The sequence below is a fragment of the Geotrypetes seraphini genome, chromosome 13, assembly GCF_902459505.1.
Source record: "Geotrypetes seraphini chromosome 13, aGeoSer1.1, whole genome shotgun sequence".
Classification (NCBI taxonomy): Eukaryota; Metazoa; Chordata; class Amphibia; order Gymnophiona; family Dermophiidae; genus Geotrypetes; species Geotrypetes seraphini.
The window spans coordinates 81,678,566-81,695,382 of NC_047096.1; the positions used below are offsets into that span (position 1 = coordinate 81,678,566).

A 16,817-nucleotide genomic window follows, 5' to 3' on the forward strand; every position below is an offset into this window, starting at 1 on the left:
TCTGCAACCTCAGGTGACCTTCCCCCTTTTTTGCAAACACAGGGGCAGGTTTCAGCAGGGACCCTGCTGGGGCAGGGAGTCCCTGGGGACCCCCGGGGGTTTTTTGCCCCCAATTTAATTTATTTCTTTGTGCAGACAATTGGGATCTCATGTGCACCTGGGGGGTTTCGGGGATGGTTTCCCTCCGCACCCTCTGTGGCTTTGCCTCCCTCTTTTCTTTTGGCGTTCCCTCTTCCTCCTCCCTCATCCAAACGCCCGCGGGGGTCTTGGATTGCGAATTGTTGGTCGGAGGAGCGTGTTGGCGTAGATGAGGACTTGGCCGCTTTAGCGGGCTTCCAGGATCCTCTAGAGGAGACAGCCGCTGGCAGCGGGGCGTCGGGTTTCCCGTCTTCCGGAGCAGATGCATCTGTGGTGCGCTTTTTATTCAGAGGGATGCGCTTTTAGACCTGATTTAGCAGGTCTCCTCGGTGCTGCATTTTTGAAGTTGCGCCACCGGAGACCCCGCGTATGGGGGCCCCTCTGCTTCAGGGGTCTGTCCTGTTTCCCGTTCTTTTCCTGTGCGTCAGGATTTTCAGGATTTCGTGCTGGCGCAGTGAAATATGCCGGGGCGCCGTTTCAGTTGGTGCGCGCCTTGGCTCGTGGGTATCCCATCCCGGAGGGGGATAGGGCTACCTTAATTTCGCCAGTGGTGGACGCGGTGGTCTCGGCACTTGCTAAACGGCATACTGTGCCTGTTACGGGCGATTCTGCCCTTAGGGTCTCTGAGGAGCATACGTTAGAGACACTTCTTAAGTAGAATTTTGATGGCTCTGCCTTGGGGGTCCAGGCGGCTATTTGTGTGGGGCTGGTGGCTCGCACTGTGTTTCAGTGGTCTGAGCGTGTCCTGGATCGCGAGTCTGATGACTGGTCCTTAGTGGATCAGGAGGTGGTGAAGATTGAGATGACTGCCTCGTTCCTCTCAGATTCTCTTTGTGACTTGGTGTGGCTAAGTCTGGGGCTTTTGGTGGCTGCGTGCCGTACTTTGTGGCTTCGCGCTTGGTCGGCGGTTGCCACGTCCAAAACTGAACTTCCCAAATTTCCCTTTCGGGGGTCGTTTTTGTTTGGAGAGGACTTAGATAAGTTGGTTCAGACTCTGATGGACTCTAAGGTGCCCCGTCTGCCTGAGGACCGTGCTCGCCCGGCGCCTGCGGGAATTTCACAAGTTTCGCCCAGGGCGTGGGGCTGCTTCTTTCCAGGCTTCCGGTTTTTCCCTGGGGTCAGTTGGGTCAGCAGGCAGTCCTTTCAGGGGGCCTGACGAGGGTCTTGGAGTCCCCCACCCTGGTTCCCCTGCCACCCATCCTGCACGATGGCTCTTTGCCGGCGCCCCCTTTGGTTCCAGTGGGCCCCCGGCTGCGCAACTTGTTTCCCAAGTGGGCTGAGATCACGTCCGATTGGTGGGTCCTCGTGATGGTGCGGGACGTTTATGCTCTGGAATTTTGCCCGCTCTCTGCCGGATCATATCTAGCCTCTCCATGTCAGGCGGCATGGGAGATGCTAGCCTTTTGCCAGACTTTTCAGCGCTTGCTAGATCTCAAAGCGGTTGTCCAGTGTCCCCTCAGGAGTGCAGCACCGGCTGGTACGCCATTTCCTTTATGGGGCCCTAAAAGGATGGGTCCTTTCGGCCCATCCTCGGTTTAAACAGGGGTCAACAGGGCTCTCAGAATTCCCTTTTTTTTCGCTTGGACACACTGCAGTCTGTCCTTCTGGCGGTTCAGCTGGGGGAGTTTCTGACTTCTCTCGCTCTGGCGGAGGCCTACTTGCCTGTTTCCATTCAGGCCTCTCGTCAGCTCTTTCTTCGCTTTGCAGTCTTGAGTCAGCACTATCAGTTCTGTGCGCTTCCCTTGGGCCTGGCCACGACTCCCCGGACGTTCACCAAGGTGATGGTGGTTGTCGCAGTGGCATTGCAGTCGGAGGGCGTTCTGGTGCACCCCTTCCTGGATGACTGGTTGATTCGGGCGAAGTTGTTGCAGGAGAAGCACCCGGGTTACGGCTCGGGTGGTGGAGTTTCTCCGGTCGCTGGGCTGGATAGTCAACCTTTCCAAGAGTCGATTGGTCCCAGCTCAGCGTCTGGAGTATCTTGGGGTTCTGTTCGACACCTCCTTGGGGAAGGTCTTCCTTCCAGAAGCCTGGGTAAGCGAATTGCACTCTCAGATTCGCCTTCTTTTGGCATCCCGTTGTCCTCGGGCGCAGGATTTCCTCCAAGTCTTAGGGTTGATGACAGCGGCCCTGGATGTCGTGAGGTGAGTGCGGGCCCACATGCATCCTCTTCAGTATGCTCTGCTCCTGTGGTGGTTACCCAGAGGCACGGTTTGGATGTCCCTGTCCCTCTGCGAGGCTTGGCGCGCTGCAGTCTTCGTTGGTGGCTCCAGACCTCTCATCTGGTTCAGGGGGTGAGTCTGGATCTACCGCAGTGGACGGTGCTTCTCACGGATGCCAGTCTCCTTGGTTGGGGGGGGCTCAGTGTCTAGGTCACTCAGCTCAGGGCACCTGGTCCATGGAGGAGGTGTCCTGGTCAATCAACGTGTTGGAGACCAGAGCTGTACGTCTGGCGCTGTTAGCCTTCCGTTCCCTCTTGGGCAAGTCGGTCAGAGTCCTGTTGGACAATGCCACAGCGGTGGCTTATGTCATTCATTGGGGCGCCAAGGGCGCTCAGGTGGCGCAGGAGGTGGCTCTGCTCATGCTTTGGGCGGAGTCACACCTTCTGGACCTCTCACAAAGCCGGGGTGGAGAATGTTCAGGCGAACTTCCTCAGTCATCACATCAGATCCCGGAGAGTGGTGTCTCAGCCTCGTGGCTTTTCAGTTGATAGTGCAGGCTTGGGGTCAGCCTCTGATTGACCTGATGGCCACAAGTGGCAACGCCAAGGTGTCTCGCTTCTTCAGTCGTCGCAGGGACAGTCTGGCTGAGGGTCTGGATGCTCTGGTTCAACCATGGCCAACATAGGGACTGTTGTGCGTGTTCCCTCCATGGCCATTAGTGGGCAGAGTTCTTCTTCGCATTGTTCATCATCTGGGTCTTGTGGCTTCGGATTGGCCTCGACATCCGTGGTACGCGGATCTGGTGACGCTCTGGTGGCGGATCCTCTTCCTCCGCCTCTCTTGGACGACCTTCTGACGCAGGGTCCCATTCCCATGTTCGACCCGTCTCCCTTCTGTCTTACGGCTTGGCTCTTGAAAGGGGTTGCCTTGGTAAGAAGGGGTATTCAGATAGGGTGATCTCTACACTCTTGGGGTCCTGGAGACTTTCTACCTCTCGGGCTTATGTGCGGGTTTGGCGTCTCTTTGAGGGGTGGTGCAAGGGGCGGGGAGTGGTCTCTATTCGCACTTCCCTGTCTAACATCCTAGAGTTCTTGCAAGATGGCCTGGATAGAGGCCTGGCTTGGTCTTCTCTCCGAGTTCAGCTTGCGGCTTTGTCAGCCTTTTGGGGGTTAGTGACAGGTCAGCATTTGACAGCCATTCCTGATGTGATTCGCTTTTTGTAGGCGGCCAAGTTGCTCAGGCCTCCCATGCGGCCCTCTGTTCTCTCTTGGGATCTCAATCTGGTTCTATCTGTTCTGGTGTACCCGTCCTTCGATCTGTTGGGTGGCTGCTCTTTGAAGGACCTTACTCTGAAGGCGGTCTTTTTGGTGGACATTTCTTCCGCTAGGCGTGTTTCTGAGCTACAGGCTTTCTCTTGTAGTGCTCCCTTCTTGGAGTTTTCTAGGGAGCGGGATGTCTTGCGGCCTGTTCCTTCTTTTTCTGCCAAAAGTAGTTTCTCCTTTTCGTGTTAATCAATCTGTGGTCCTCCCGGTCTTGAGTAGTCAGGAGGGCTCTTCTGAGCAGACAGCTGCGCAAGTTGGATGTTGGTCGGGTCCTTCGCTCTTCTGTGCAGCGGACCCAGGAGATCAGGAAATCAGATCATCTCTTTGTCCTTCTGGCGGGTCCTCGTATGGGGCTGGTGCTTCTAAGGCTACTATTGCACGCTGGATCAAGGAGACTATTGCTTCCGCTTATCTTCTGAGGCAGAAGCCCGTTCCGGAGTTTCTCAAGGCTCATTCCACTTGGGGTCAGGCGGCTTCTTGGGCTGAGTCATCGCTCGTGCCTCCAGTGGACATTTGTACAGCTGCGGTTTGGTCTTCCTTGCATTCCTTTGTCAGACACTTTCGGGTAGATGTTCAGGCGCGTCAGGACGCGGTGTTTGGTGTGCATATTCTGGTGTAGGCCCTTCGGGGGTCCCGCCTGTGTAAGGGACTGCTTTGGTACGTCCCATTCGTAAAGATTAACCTCTACTGGTCTGGAGAGTGCTAGAAGGAGAAATTAGGTTCTTTTAGCTTCTCCAGACCAGTAGAGGTCCACACCTTGTCTGTTATTGTTGTGTTGGGGCTGTTGCGCGGGCAGTTTTGTTTTTTGCTGTGGGTTCTAGTATTTTTCTAGGGCCGGGGAGAATTGATGAACAGCAGCTGTGGCTCGGCTGGTTTAGCTGGTGAGCTGTGGGACATTTTCCTTCTGGTATTTCTCCTCTGCATTTTCCAACAGCATTTGGGTATGTTAGTTGTTACTCCTGTTCGGAGTACTGTATTGTTTATTTCTGTTTCCAGTTCTTAGTTCTGCTTGGCTATTCGGCAGACTGATGAGAATAGAGAAGGGAATATATTATATACTATTCCACAGTTATGTTTTCAGTCTCCACCTGCTGGTCATGATTGGATATATACCCATTCACAAAGATTAACCTCTACTGGTCTGGAGAAGCTAAAAGAAAGTAAATTATCAGGTAAAAACCTAATTTCTTCTTTGTCTACGTGTTCCACAATTTTATTTTTTATAATTGTTTCCACCATTTTGCCCGGCACTGAAGTCAGGCTTACCAGTCTGTAATTTCCCAGATCTTCCCTGGAACCCTTTTTAAAAATCAGCGTAACGTTGGCCACCCTCCAATCTTCTGGTACTACATAAATCTGTTGGATTTTAGCAACAGGTTACAGATCACTAACAGCAGGTCAGCAATTGGGAGGAAAGGGTTGGTTCAAAAGAGACTTCTAGTGCAACACTCTCTATTCCTGAACCTGTGGGTAGTCAATCCCTTCTCGTGAGAATTCTTGTAGAGCCTCATTAACATTCTTTTGCTCAGCCTCTCATCCCTCTGGGCAGTCCTCCAATTCCTCAGTTGTGTATTTACAAGTGAGATGGTAGTAACCGATCTTGTCCACTCGTGTTTATTTTCAGTAAATTTTTTTAAAAAAAAAATTTTTTGGGGGGGGAGGGGTTTAGGACTGTTTGCGAAGCTTTTTAGTTTCAGAGGATCACAATCTTAAGAAATCTCTGGCTGCGGACTCTGAGGTCAAGGGTCTGCTTCAAAGGGGCAGACTGCTTTGGACAGTCTGCACTACAAGTTTGGGCGCTCGGGGAACTATCCCTTGGGAGCAAAGCTCACCTCAGATTCATCTGCAGTGGGCTTGAGCGTAGGCTGAGTGGCTCAGTGTTCTCAGTAGGCTGAGTAGCAGTTTTTCCATGATCGAGGCCGACTGCTTCCTCCCCCTGTTTGCGTTCACAAATTCCATTGGGGGGCTGAAGTCTCTCACTAGTTCACTGGGCCCGAGAAGCAGTCCTAAGACACAAGAAGTCCGGATTCCAGGCTTGTTGAGGAAGAAGTTCTCCCTGTAAGTTGTTTGCAGCTTCAGCACTTGCAGCTCCCAGCACACAGCATGAGGGGGGGAGGGGTTGGGTTCTGGGGTTAGAGAGTCAGGTTCCCTCGCCTCTAAAATCCCAAAATCGTTAGTTTTTGGACCTAGAATAGGTTCCCCAGGATGTTTTTGATGCTAAAACTGCTGCTGTGCAAGCCATTTTGGATTTCTTGATTTGAAAATAAAAACCTCTTATCTGCCTTGGAACACTCGATTTTGCTTAAAAACAGGTGTGATGGACTCCTCAGTCCAGGGTACCTTGGATTCATTCCAAATTTGCAATGGATGGCCATCTGAAAATCATCTGTATCCCACGTGCCGTGTGATGTGTGTGTGTGTGGGGGGGGGGGGGGGGCGGCAGGAGCCACTGACTTAGCCTCCTCTTGTCCCTCAGGGGTTAGTGCCTAGATGATGCGATGGCCAGGAAAAAAGTCCAGGTTTGAGATGGGGAGCAGTGTAAGTGCATCCCCAGCGAAGCACAGCCATGGTGTTGCCTCAAAACTCCAGGAAGGAGCTCATGAGTGTCCACAGGGGCCATCTGGACATCCTGGACATGGGTTTTCACCCTGCATTCATAAATGTGATGTTTGAAGCTTACAGGATTAATAAGGACCACTTGAAACCCTTGGTGATTGCAGCCTCCCCCCCCCAATGAGCATGACCCTTGGTGACTCCTCCCCCCCCATGATCACAATTCCCCAGCAACAGTGCCATGAGCAAGACATGGAGGTCCAGTCTAAGGCAGACTGGGCTGGAGAGGGCTCTTTCAATGCCTTTAATCTCCCAGTCAGGATCTTCTGTACCAGATGCTGCTTCATCTCTAGGAGGCCTGGATCTGGTGGAGGCCCCTGATCTCAGAAAGTACCCAACTATGCAAACGTTATTCATGCCTTCAGCACTTTTGCAAGTGATCACAGAATCCCTCCAGGAATTAGAGACTTTGCAATCCCCTACTACACAGTGCTCACATATAAGCAGCACAAAAGCACAGACCCACCTGTATTCCCTTGCATCAAGACATTACAAATATGCTCTTGGACCATTGGGAGGTCCCAGAGGGGCCCCTTCAGGTGGCCAAAGCCATGGCAAGGCTGTATCCAATGGATGTTGAATTTAACCAGCTCTTTATTCCACTGAAAGTGGATTCCTTGGTGGTGCAGCTTACCCAACTGTACCTCCCTTCCCAGTGAAAGTGGCATGGTATTAAAGGATGCCCGGGACCACAGGCTGGATTTTGCTCATAAGAAGCTCCGAGGCTGCGGTATCAGGTTTAAAAGCAGCTGCAGCAGCATCTTTTGAGCAACCCAAGGAGGACTCAAGCTTGGTATAGGATACCTGGCCCTCCCTAGCAATGGGGGTGTAATGCTTGAAAACTCCCAGGATCTCAGAGTGGATATTATCTTGAAAAACTTTTTTGAGGTGGCTTCTTCAGGTATCAAGGCTACAGTGGCAGCCTCGTTTGCAGCGCATGCTTGTCATACAAGATTGCACCATGTACTCTCTATGGAGGAGAATGCCTATTCCCACCCTGGTGATGGAAGATGTGGATTATATGAAGGGATATGATGTCGGCTCACTGGACTCTTTGGATCCATCATTGGGCTGGGGACTCTGCCTCCAAGGCCACTTTATGCAGACTCCCTATGAACAAGTCTCGGCAGACTTTGGGGAGGGGATGTAGTACTTTTTGTCCTTCCTGCAGGTTTTGTCAAGGATCCTCAGGTTCTTTCGCCCGTTACAATACTTCTGTTTCAAGATGTCCTCAGGCATCCAGATACCATGCCACTGCTGGACATCCGAGCAGTAGAGCCTGTTCGGAAAACGAATCAGTAGATACTCCTTATACTTCATTGTGCCAAAGAAAGGCTCGGAGGACTGGAAACCCATTCTGGATCTCAAGTCGATCAACTGCTTCTTGCGGATTCCTCATTTCCAAATGGAAACTGTGTGCACAGTTATTGCTGCTTTCTCTCCCAGGGAGTTTCTGGTGTTCTTGGATCTCATGGAGGCTTACCACAGTATTCGCTGCAGGATATTTTCTATCGCTCTCTGCAGCGCATGGGGCCGGAGTCAACATACAGGCAGACTTCCTCAGTCAACAAGTTCTGGACCTGGGAGAATAGTCCCTCTCACGAAGAGCATTCCGTCTTATTTATTTATTTTTTTAATTCTTTATTAATTTTCAAAACTACAACAGTGCAATACAACCAATGCAATTCATATTAATATAATAAAAGCACATTAATCTTTCTCATGTTCATAATCATCCATTCCCCCCACCCACCCATCCACCCAAAAAATTATCATTCCGTATAACACAAACATATATTATCATAAATATCCTATCTATTCTGAATAATGATATAGTAACATAGTAACATAGTAGATGACGGCAGATAAAGACCCGAATGGTCCATCCAGTCTGCCCAACCTGATTCAATTTAAATTTTTTTTTTTTTTTCTTCTTAGCTATTTCTGGGCGAGAATCCAAAGCTTTTCCCGGTACTGTGCTTGGGTTCCAACTGCCGAAATCACTGTTAAGACTTACTCCAGCCCATCTACACCCTCCCAGCCATTGAAGCCCTCCCCTGCCCATCCTCCTCCAAACGGCCATACACAGACGCAGACCGTACAAGTCTGCCCAGTAACTGGCCTAGTTCAATCTTTAATATTATTTTCTGATTCTAAATCTTCTGTGTTCATCCCACGCTTCTTTGAACTCAGTCACAGTTTTACTCTCCACCACCTCTCTCGGCAGCGCTTTCCAGGCATCCACCACCCTCTCCGTAAAGTAGAATTTCCTAACATTGCCCCTGAATCTACCACCCCTCAACCTCAAATTATGTCCTCTGGTTTTACCATTTTCCTTTCTCAGGAAAAGATTTTGTTCTACGTTAATACCCTTTAAGTATTTGAACGTCTGAATCATATCTCCCCTGTCCCTCCTTTCCTCTAGGGTATACATATTCAGGGCTTCCAGTCTCTCCTCATACGTCTTCTGGCGCAAGCCTCCTATCATTTTCGTCGCCCTCCTCTGGACCGCCTCAAGTCTTCTTACGTCTTTCGCCAGATACGGTCTCCAAAACTGAACACAATACTCCAAGTGGGGCCTCACCAATGACCTGTACAGGGGCATCAACACCTTCTTCCTTCTACTGACTACGCCTCTCTTTATACAGCCCAGAATCCTTCTGGCAGCAGCCACTGCCTTGTCACACTGTTTTTTCGCCTTTAGATCTTCGGACACTATCACCCCAAGGTCCCTCTCCCCGTCCGTGCATATCAGCTTCTCTCCTCCCAGCATATACGGTTCCTTCCTATTATTAATCCCCAAATGCATTACTCTGCATTTCTTTGCATTGAATTTTAGTTGCCAGGCATTAGACCATTCCTCTAACTTTTGCAGATCCTTTTTCATATTTTCCACTCCCTCTACGGTGTCTACTCTGTTACAAATTTTGGTATCATCTGCAAAAAGGCACACTTTTCCTTCTAACCCTTCAGCAATGTCACTTACATACATATTGAACAGGATTGGCCCCAGCACCGAACCCTGAGGGACTCCACTAGTCACCTTTCCTTCCTTCGAGCGACTTCCATTAACCACCACCCTCTGGCGTCTGTCCGACAGCCAGTTTCTGACCCAGTTCACCACTTTGGGTCCTAACTTCAGCCCTTCAAGTTTGTTCAACAGCCTCCTATGAGGAACTGTATCAAAGGCTTTGCTGAAATCCAAGTAAATTACATCTAGCATATGTCCTCGATCCAGCTCTCTGGTCACCCAATCAAAAAATTCAATCAGGTTCGTTTGGCACGATTTACCTTTTGTAAAGCCATGTTGCCTCGGATCCTGTAACCCATTAGATTCAAGAAAATATACTATCCTTTCTTTCAGCAACACTTCCATTATTTTTCCAACAACTGAAGTGAGGCTCACCGGCCTGTAGTTTCCTGCTTCATCCTTGTGACCACTTTTATGAATAGGGACCACATCCGCTCTCCTCCAATCCCCAGGAATCACTCCCGTCTCCAGAGATTTGTTGAACAAGTCTTTAATAGGACTCGCCAGAACCTCTCTGAGTTCCCTTAGTATCCTGGGATGGATCCCGTCTGGTCCCATCGCTTTGTCCACCTTCAGTTTTTCACCCATTCCAATTATAAATATTAAAAAATCAATTTATGACATAAAGAATCCCACTCCCATCTGCCCTGGATATGTACCAAAGTAAAAAACAAACTGACTCACAGATCAATATAAAAGTCGTCTTTTCCTGATAATGACAGGAATAGCCATCCAGATGATCACTTGAAATTGGAAGAACTGTGATCGTTTAAATTTTTCGTTCTGGTGGGCAAGTCTTTGCTCTAGTTATAGATTTGAAAGAATAAATGCTGAAAATTTAGGACATGATAATATATTTAAATTAATATTGGGCCCATTGGCATCTTATGTTACCTCATTGTAATTGTTTGTTGAGCATTCTGTCTTATTGTTCAGTGCTGGGGCCAACCACAGATGGACAGCCAGGAACCTGAAGGCCAGGTGCTTCTTCAGTCAAAGAACAGAGCGTGGAAGTTTAGGTCTGGATGCCTTGGTTCAGCCCTGGCCAGCTCATGAACGTTATGCATTCCTTCCGTGGCCTCTGGTTGGTCGGGTCATCCTCCAGTTAGCATCACATCCCGGCCTAATGATCCTAGTGGCTCTGGAGTGGCTTTGTTGTCCATGGTATGCGGTTCTCATGTGTCTTCAGCAGGATCGGAAGCTGAAACTCCCTCTTCATCACGACCTTCTCAGTCAAAGTCCGGTGCCCATAGAGAACCCACAGGGCTTTGGTCTTACGGCAGTGGCTCTTGAAAGCTCAGCCTTGATGGAGCGTGGTTATTCTGATGTGGTCATTTTGATACTTTTGAAGTCCAAGAAACCCTATACTATGGCTTCTTATGCCAAAGCCTGGAAGGCTTTTCCAACAGTGGTATGCCAAGGACCAGGTAGAGCCTGAGCAGGCTCCCATTCTGGTGGTTCTGGCTTTTCTTCAGGCAGGCTTTGATAAGGGTTTAGTTGTGGCCTCCCTTAAGGTTCAGGTGGCAGGCCTCTTGTGGTTCTGAGCACAAAGGGGTTCCAGTTTGCTTTCTGCTTATCCTGATGTGACCAGGTTTCTGAGAGGGGCGCTTAGCTTGCAACATCCCTTGTCATCCTTTCCCTATGTAGAATCGTAACATCGTTCTGCAGGGCCTTGTGGAAGCCCCATTCGAGCCCCTGAAAGATGCTTCTCATGATCTAACGATCAAGACTGTATTTCTGTTGCCATTGTCTCAGCATGGCATATTTCAGGGTAGAGAATGACATGGTGACAAAATTCATCACCGTTCCCGTCCCCGCGGATAACCGCGGGAAATAATCCCATGTCATTTTTTAGTGTCTATTTCAGCCTCAGTCCTTCTACACCAGCATTCTTCAAAGCAAAGCTTGAGGGTCAGTGGTTGTGGCCATTCATACTCTGATTCTTTCCTCTCTCCTTAAAGAATGACATGAAGATGGTTTACCGCGGTTATCCGTGGGACGGGAATGGTGATGAATTTTGTCACCGTGTCATTCTCTATTTCAGAGCTTCAGGCTCTTTCGTGCAGGGAACCCTTTCTACGTATCACAGAAGTGGGAATGGTTCTCTGTACAGTAGTGCTGCCCGATTCATGATTCAAATTGATTCACCGATTCATTTCTGATGAATCGGTTCGAATCGATTCAAAAACAAAAAAATTGGCCTCCCGATTCAGCGACTGACCCTCCCTCCCCTCGCCCCCTAAAGCAGGATCGGCAGCGCTGCCTCTTGCTGGCTGACCGCTGCCGCTCCTGCTTTAGAGGGCGAGTGGGGAGTGTCAGTCGGGAAGTGCTTCTGTCCGGCTTCCCTCCTGGCCTCCCGGCATCAATTTACCTAATTTCAGCAGCCTGGATAAGATCGCTAGTGCTAGCGATCTTTGCAAGTTGCCATCGGATCTTCCGAGCTGCCTTCTCTCTGCCGCGGTCCCGCCCCTCCTCTGACTTGCGTCTGTTCCAGGATGTGCTCCTCTCCTGACGATGCCTGCAGAAGGATGCACTCCAGTAGCAGCTGCCTTGAACAGCGGAAGCTTGTCGCAGTCTAGCCTGGTAGTTGGAGCCCCAGTCTCTCACTAGAGGAGTTTCCCTTCACATCTCTGCATGGGTGATACAAAGGACGCCAGCCTATATGGCTGGGGTTCACATTGCAAGGAGCCTCCGGTTCAGGAATGCTGGTCCCCTTTCCAGAGGAAGTGTCGATCAGCCACTTGGAACTTCAAGCCTTCTGCCTGGTGCTTCAGATATTTGGGAGCACGCTGCAGAACAAAGTGGTATAAGTTTTCCCAGACAACGCAACAGCAGTGGCCTATGTCAATAACCAGAGAGGCACCAAGAGTGCTTCTCTATGTTTAGAAGCCAAGATGCTGTTTTGATGGGTCCATCTCCTGGCACTCAACAGCAGCACATGTGGCAGGAGTGGACATTGTGCAAGCACATTTCCTCAGCTGGAAGACCTTAGATCCTGGGGTGTGATCACTGTCTCAGAAAGCCTTCACCTGCATTGTGAATCAGTGGGAGCATCTGACATTCAATCTGATATCATCGGCAGCCAACAAGAAAGCGGTTTGGTTCTTCAGTCGAAGATACAAGCCAGGAAGCGAAGGCCTGGATGCCCTAGTGCAACCATAACCAAACGCAGATCTTTATGCCTTTCCTCCAAGGCCCATGATGGGCAGACTTCTGTGCAGGATCATGGCACATTAGGGGCTGGTAATTATAGTAGCTACAAACCAAAAATCAGGTTTCAAAAACACAACTCAAGTGTTAAATGAGAGGAAAAGGTCTCAGAGACCTGCGTTTTTTGTAGCAGGTCAGATTCTCTATCATTTACCCAAAAAAATCTCTCAATAGCTGAACTTATTTATTTTTTATTTTTCTGTGAATAACTTCTTAAGTCTGCTAATGAAAAATGTGCACTTATCTTTGTACTTCGGCTTATGCACTTGTCTTAATGCTTCTTAGTGCATTTCTGCCCGACGGGTCCCATTTCACCAGTAATAATGGCTTCCTCAGGGGTCCTTTTCAAAACTGCAAAATATAACCAAACAATAATCTGTGCCATACAAGAAAGTACTGTGCTCTCGAGTTGTTAAATTCAATAAACATCAATGCCGTACTTACTGTGTTTAGCTCTGAACATCATTCATTTTTTTAATTTTTATATAAATCTTTATTCATTTTCATATCTTTCAACAAGTGTACAATATTTAACCAAAAATTCATACAAATTACTTGACATTCTCAATCATTATTGTCAAAATCATATAGAAGAACCCCCCTCCCAATCCCATCCATTAGAAATATACTAATTAAACATATAACATACATCCCCCCCATTGAATATAATCTTATATAATAAAAAGGTGTCTAAGGTGTCTGATCATTAGAATATGTAATCAATGGCCCCCATATTTTTTTAAAATTATCATAATTCCCTTGCTGTAAAGCAAGCATTCTTTCCATTTTATAAATATGGCAAACTGAATTTCACCAAAAGGTATAATTAAGTTTAGTATAATCCTTCCAATCATTCCTGAACCGGAGGCCCCTTTATGTATCCATTGGCTCCGAAGTAAGCAGAAAATCCTTTAATTTTTCTGGATCCTCAAAGTAAACAGATTTATTTCCAGATGTAACCCTCATCTTGGCAGGATAGTATAGACCATACTTATAACCTTTTTCTCTCAGCTGAGGTCTAAGCTGCAGAAATTGCTGCCTTGTAACTGCAGTGTTCTTAGCAAAATCTGGCAAGAAAAGTAATTTAGACCCCTTATAGTTAAGGTTTTTATCCGCTTTGGCCAAACTCAAAATTTCAAAGGCTTGCTGGAATCTTAATAACTTGAAAATAAGTGGTCTTGGCTTTGCTTGATTAGTGGACCGTTGAGATGGAATTCTATGAGCTCTTTCAATTTCTAGGGGGAATTTTGAGCTTAACTGTAACAACTTAGGAAGTAAAGTTTCCAGAAATTGAATAGGATTCCCCCCTCCAAATTCTACGCCAAGCCAATTATTTTTACATTCTTTCTACGCCCACGGTTCTCATAGTCTTCCAGTTGCTTTTGTAGGACTTTAATAGATTTAGTATCTTCCTTGCATTGTGCAGCCGTTATCTCAAGTTGCTCCATTTTAGATTCTAACAGAGTCACACGCTGATTAGCCAACTCCATCTGCTTATTAGTGTAAACCACCTCCTCCTTTATTTCCTGAATGCTGTCTGCATTACTCTGAATCATCCGCTGTATTTTTCTGAGCTCTGCCAAAATTACTTTTTTGTCCAACTCCTCCTCTTCCGGCAACGGGGCTTTCGGTGGCGTCACCTGATCATGCTTAACACGCTTCGCCGTACCCGATGTGCCAAAAGCCGCATCGATCTTTGACTGCCGCGTATTAGCCATCATACACCACTAAAGTATATAACAGAAGCCCCAAAGAAGATGAAAGGTATACTTTAATATTCAATTTGTTGCCTGGTATAACGGAGCAGCACTACTACACCTCCATCTTGTGCGCGCGCCAAGCCACACCCCTCATCATTCATTTTTTTAAAAATGGCACTGGTAATTCTTGAACACCGCACATGCGTCCTTATACTGAAATACTCAATGACAACATTACTGAAGATTTAAAGAGCCAGGGTTGTTGCTGGAAAGCACTTCGATGCATATAAAACTACTCTTATTTTAAAAAACGCTTTCCACCCAACATTAATATTTAAACCATTAGGTTTAAAAGAATTTAATTTGAAGATCCATCTGGCCTCACGTTGAAGCAGTTTCGTCTGGCGATCTCCTCCTCTGCTATTCCTTGTTTCCCTGTCAATACAGAGGCATATTAGTTCACTAAAATCATGTTGAAATTCTTTACAATGATCTGCTAATGGGGTACTCATTACATTACTTTAATTAGTATGGAAACCAACAGTGGAATCCTGCAGGAAGGTCTGGAAAAAGGCCTAGCAGTTGGCTCCCTGAAAGTTCAGATTGTAGGGCTCTCGTGTTTTGGGCCTAGGATTAATAAGAGCACCACAACCGCATAATCAAATGTAGCAAGTTTTTGAAGGGTGCTTTGCGCCTCTGTCCTCCAGTGTGACTGCCTTTTCCTGCATGGAGTCTTAATCTGGTCCTCCAAGCGCTGGCTAGAGTACCCTATGAACCTCAGAAACAAGCTTCTCTGATGGAACTTACCATTAAGACAGTGTTTCTGGTGGCAATTGCCTCAGCCTAATGAGTGTCAGAACTACAGGCTTCGTCATGCCTTCTTCAAAATTTTGGATTCAGGTGTGATCTGACGCACTGTCCCATCTTTCTTGCCAAACGTTTCCAGCTTTCACATCAACCAAGAAGTACGCTTGCCTGCCTTCACTCCCTCGGGATCGAGAAAGAGAGATTGGGTAGTGAAATTACTGGATGTGCGCAGACTCTGACTGTGGTATCTAGAAGTTACAAATAAATTTTGGCTGTCTGATCATTTGTTCATATTGGTAGGGGCTGCCCTTAAAGGTCAACCAGCCTTAAAAGCGACCATTTCAAGATGGATCCATATGGCTATTTCTTCATCCTATATCGGCAGTGGGAATCGTCCACCTATTTCCCTGAAGGCACACTCCACTAGAAGCATGGCTTCCTCAAATCTTTAGAACAGCCACTTTGTCCTCTTTCCATACATTCACAAAGTTTTACAGAATGGATATAGTGGACAAACAGGATTCCACATTTGTATCTTCAGTTTTATCAGAAGGCTCATCTGTCCTGCCCTAAACTCGGGGGGATTGCTTTGATACATCCCACAGGTTGAGGAACAGTGTCTGTCACACTAGAAGGAAAGATTAGGTTCTTACCTTGATAATCTTCTTTCTAATAGACAGACACTCTGTTCCTGAAACCCGCCCTGTTTACTGCCTAGAATGTGCTGGGGCATCTGGACATTTTGTTTCTTTCCTTTATACAGCTTTAACAAGGATAGAGGATTCTGCTGCTATGTTGATGAATCTAGGGGGTATCTATAGACTCTCCCACACACTTAGTGCAGGTTGCACTCAGGTTGGTGACTTGTTTGTTTTCACCTCATGATGTATTGCAAATGGTTAAATTTTTTGTTTTATATGTTAATGATATGAGTGGAACTGACTTGTTTCTTGAGGAGAATCCCCGTACTCCTCCCTATTCTGTTTTCTCTCCAGGGCTCACAAACTGAGAAATTGGAGGACAGTCCAGAAGGATGGGAGGTGGGGCAAAAGAATGCTAATGAGGCTCTCTATAAGAATTTTCATAAGAAGGGATTGACTTCAGGAATAGAGTAACTGTCTACTAGAAAGAAGATTATTGAGGTAAGAACCTAATTTTTCCTTACTAAAAGTGAGGCCTTTAGTGTCATGTTCAAATGCTGCTCCCCATTAAGGTTGAAAGAGCAGAAGTAAGACTGTTGGATTAACAATAGCTGCAAAAGATGGTCATTGTTAACTCAGTTTATATTGATGCACTTTTTCTTCTCTTTCTCTAGGACCAGGTGTCAACTATTCTGGATGCCAGATCACATGGGCCAAATTTTGCAAAGTAAGCAGCTGCTATAAACCAGTGACATGCTAAAGGTGATCAATAAGCCCCTGTTGACCTAGTGGGCACTGATTAAATTGGTATTAATATAAATGGTAAATATCCGTTTTCAAGCAGCTTTTGGGCATATGTTATCCATTAATTTTCTACCAGTTTTGAAGAATATTTATGTACTTTTCAGCTTGAAAACTGCTTAAAGAAAAAATTCTCATACACCGTTATTATTCTATTTTGGTAGGTACTTTTTCTAAGTAAAAACATACATATATTTTCAACAATCTAGCATGTATTTCCACACCCTGGACCAGTCTACTCACAGTAATAGCTTTCAATTGAAGTCATCCCATCTTGAGATGCAGGAGAACTAGAAAATGAAGAGGAGAATGATAAAGGGAATGGGATTTATTTAAACAATTTGTAGCCTGCTAATCATTACTCTTTTTAAATAGATGACAGAGAAACTTAAAAC

The 16,817-nt window shown here is 47.2% G+C and overlaps 1 protein-coding gene and 1 long non-coding RNA gene across 8 annotated transcripts in view; one reads left to right on the plus strand and one right to left on the minus strand.

Moving 5' to 3' along the window:
* STAT3 (signal transducer and activator of transcription 3) overlaps nucleotides 1–16,817 on the plus strand; it is a 160,184-nt gene that overhangs the window by 113,554 nt on the left and 29,813 nt on the right. For all 7 annotated transcript variants that reach the window (XM_033917770.1, XM_033917772.1, XM_033917769.1 and 4 more), the window contains one exon: nucleotides 16,296–16,348. In XM_033917770.1, coding sequence (XP_033773661.1) covers nucleotides 16,296–16,348 — 53 coding nt within the window. The remainder of the gene's footprint in view (nucleotides 1–16,295; nucleotides 16,349–16,817) is intronic.
* The window catches only part of LOC117347195, an 87,646-nt gene continuing 87,494 nt past the window's right edge, over nucleotides 16,666–16,817 (minus strand). Inside the window, exon 3 of the long non-coding RNA XR_004536742.1 lies at nucleotides 16,666–16,712. This is a non-coding gene — a long non-coding RNA (uncharacterized LOC117347195). The remainder of the gene's footprint in view (nucleotides 16,713–16,817) is intronic.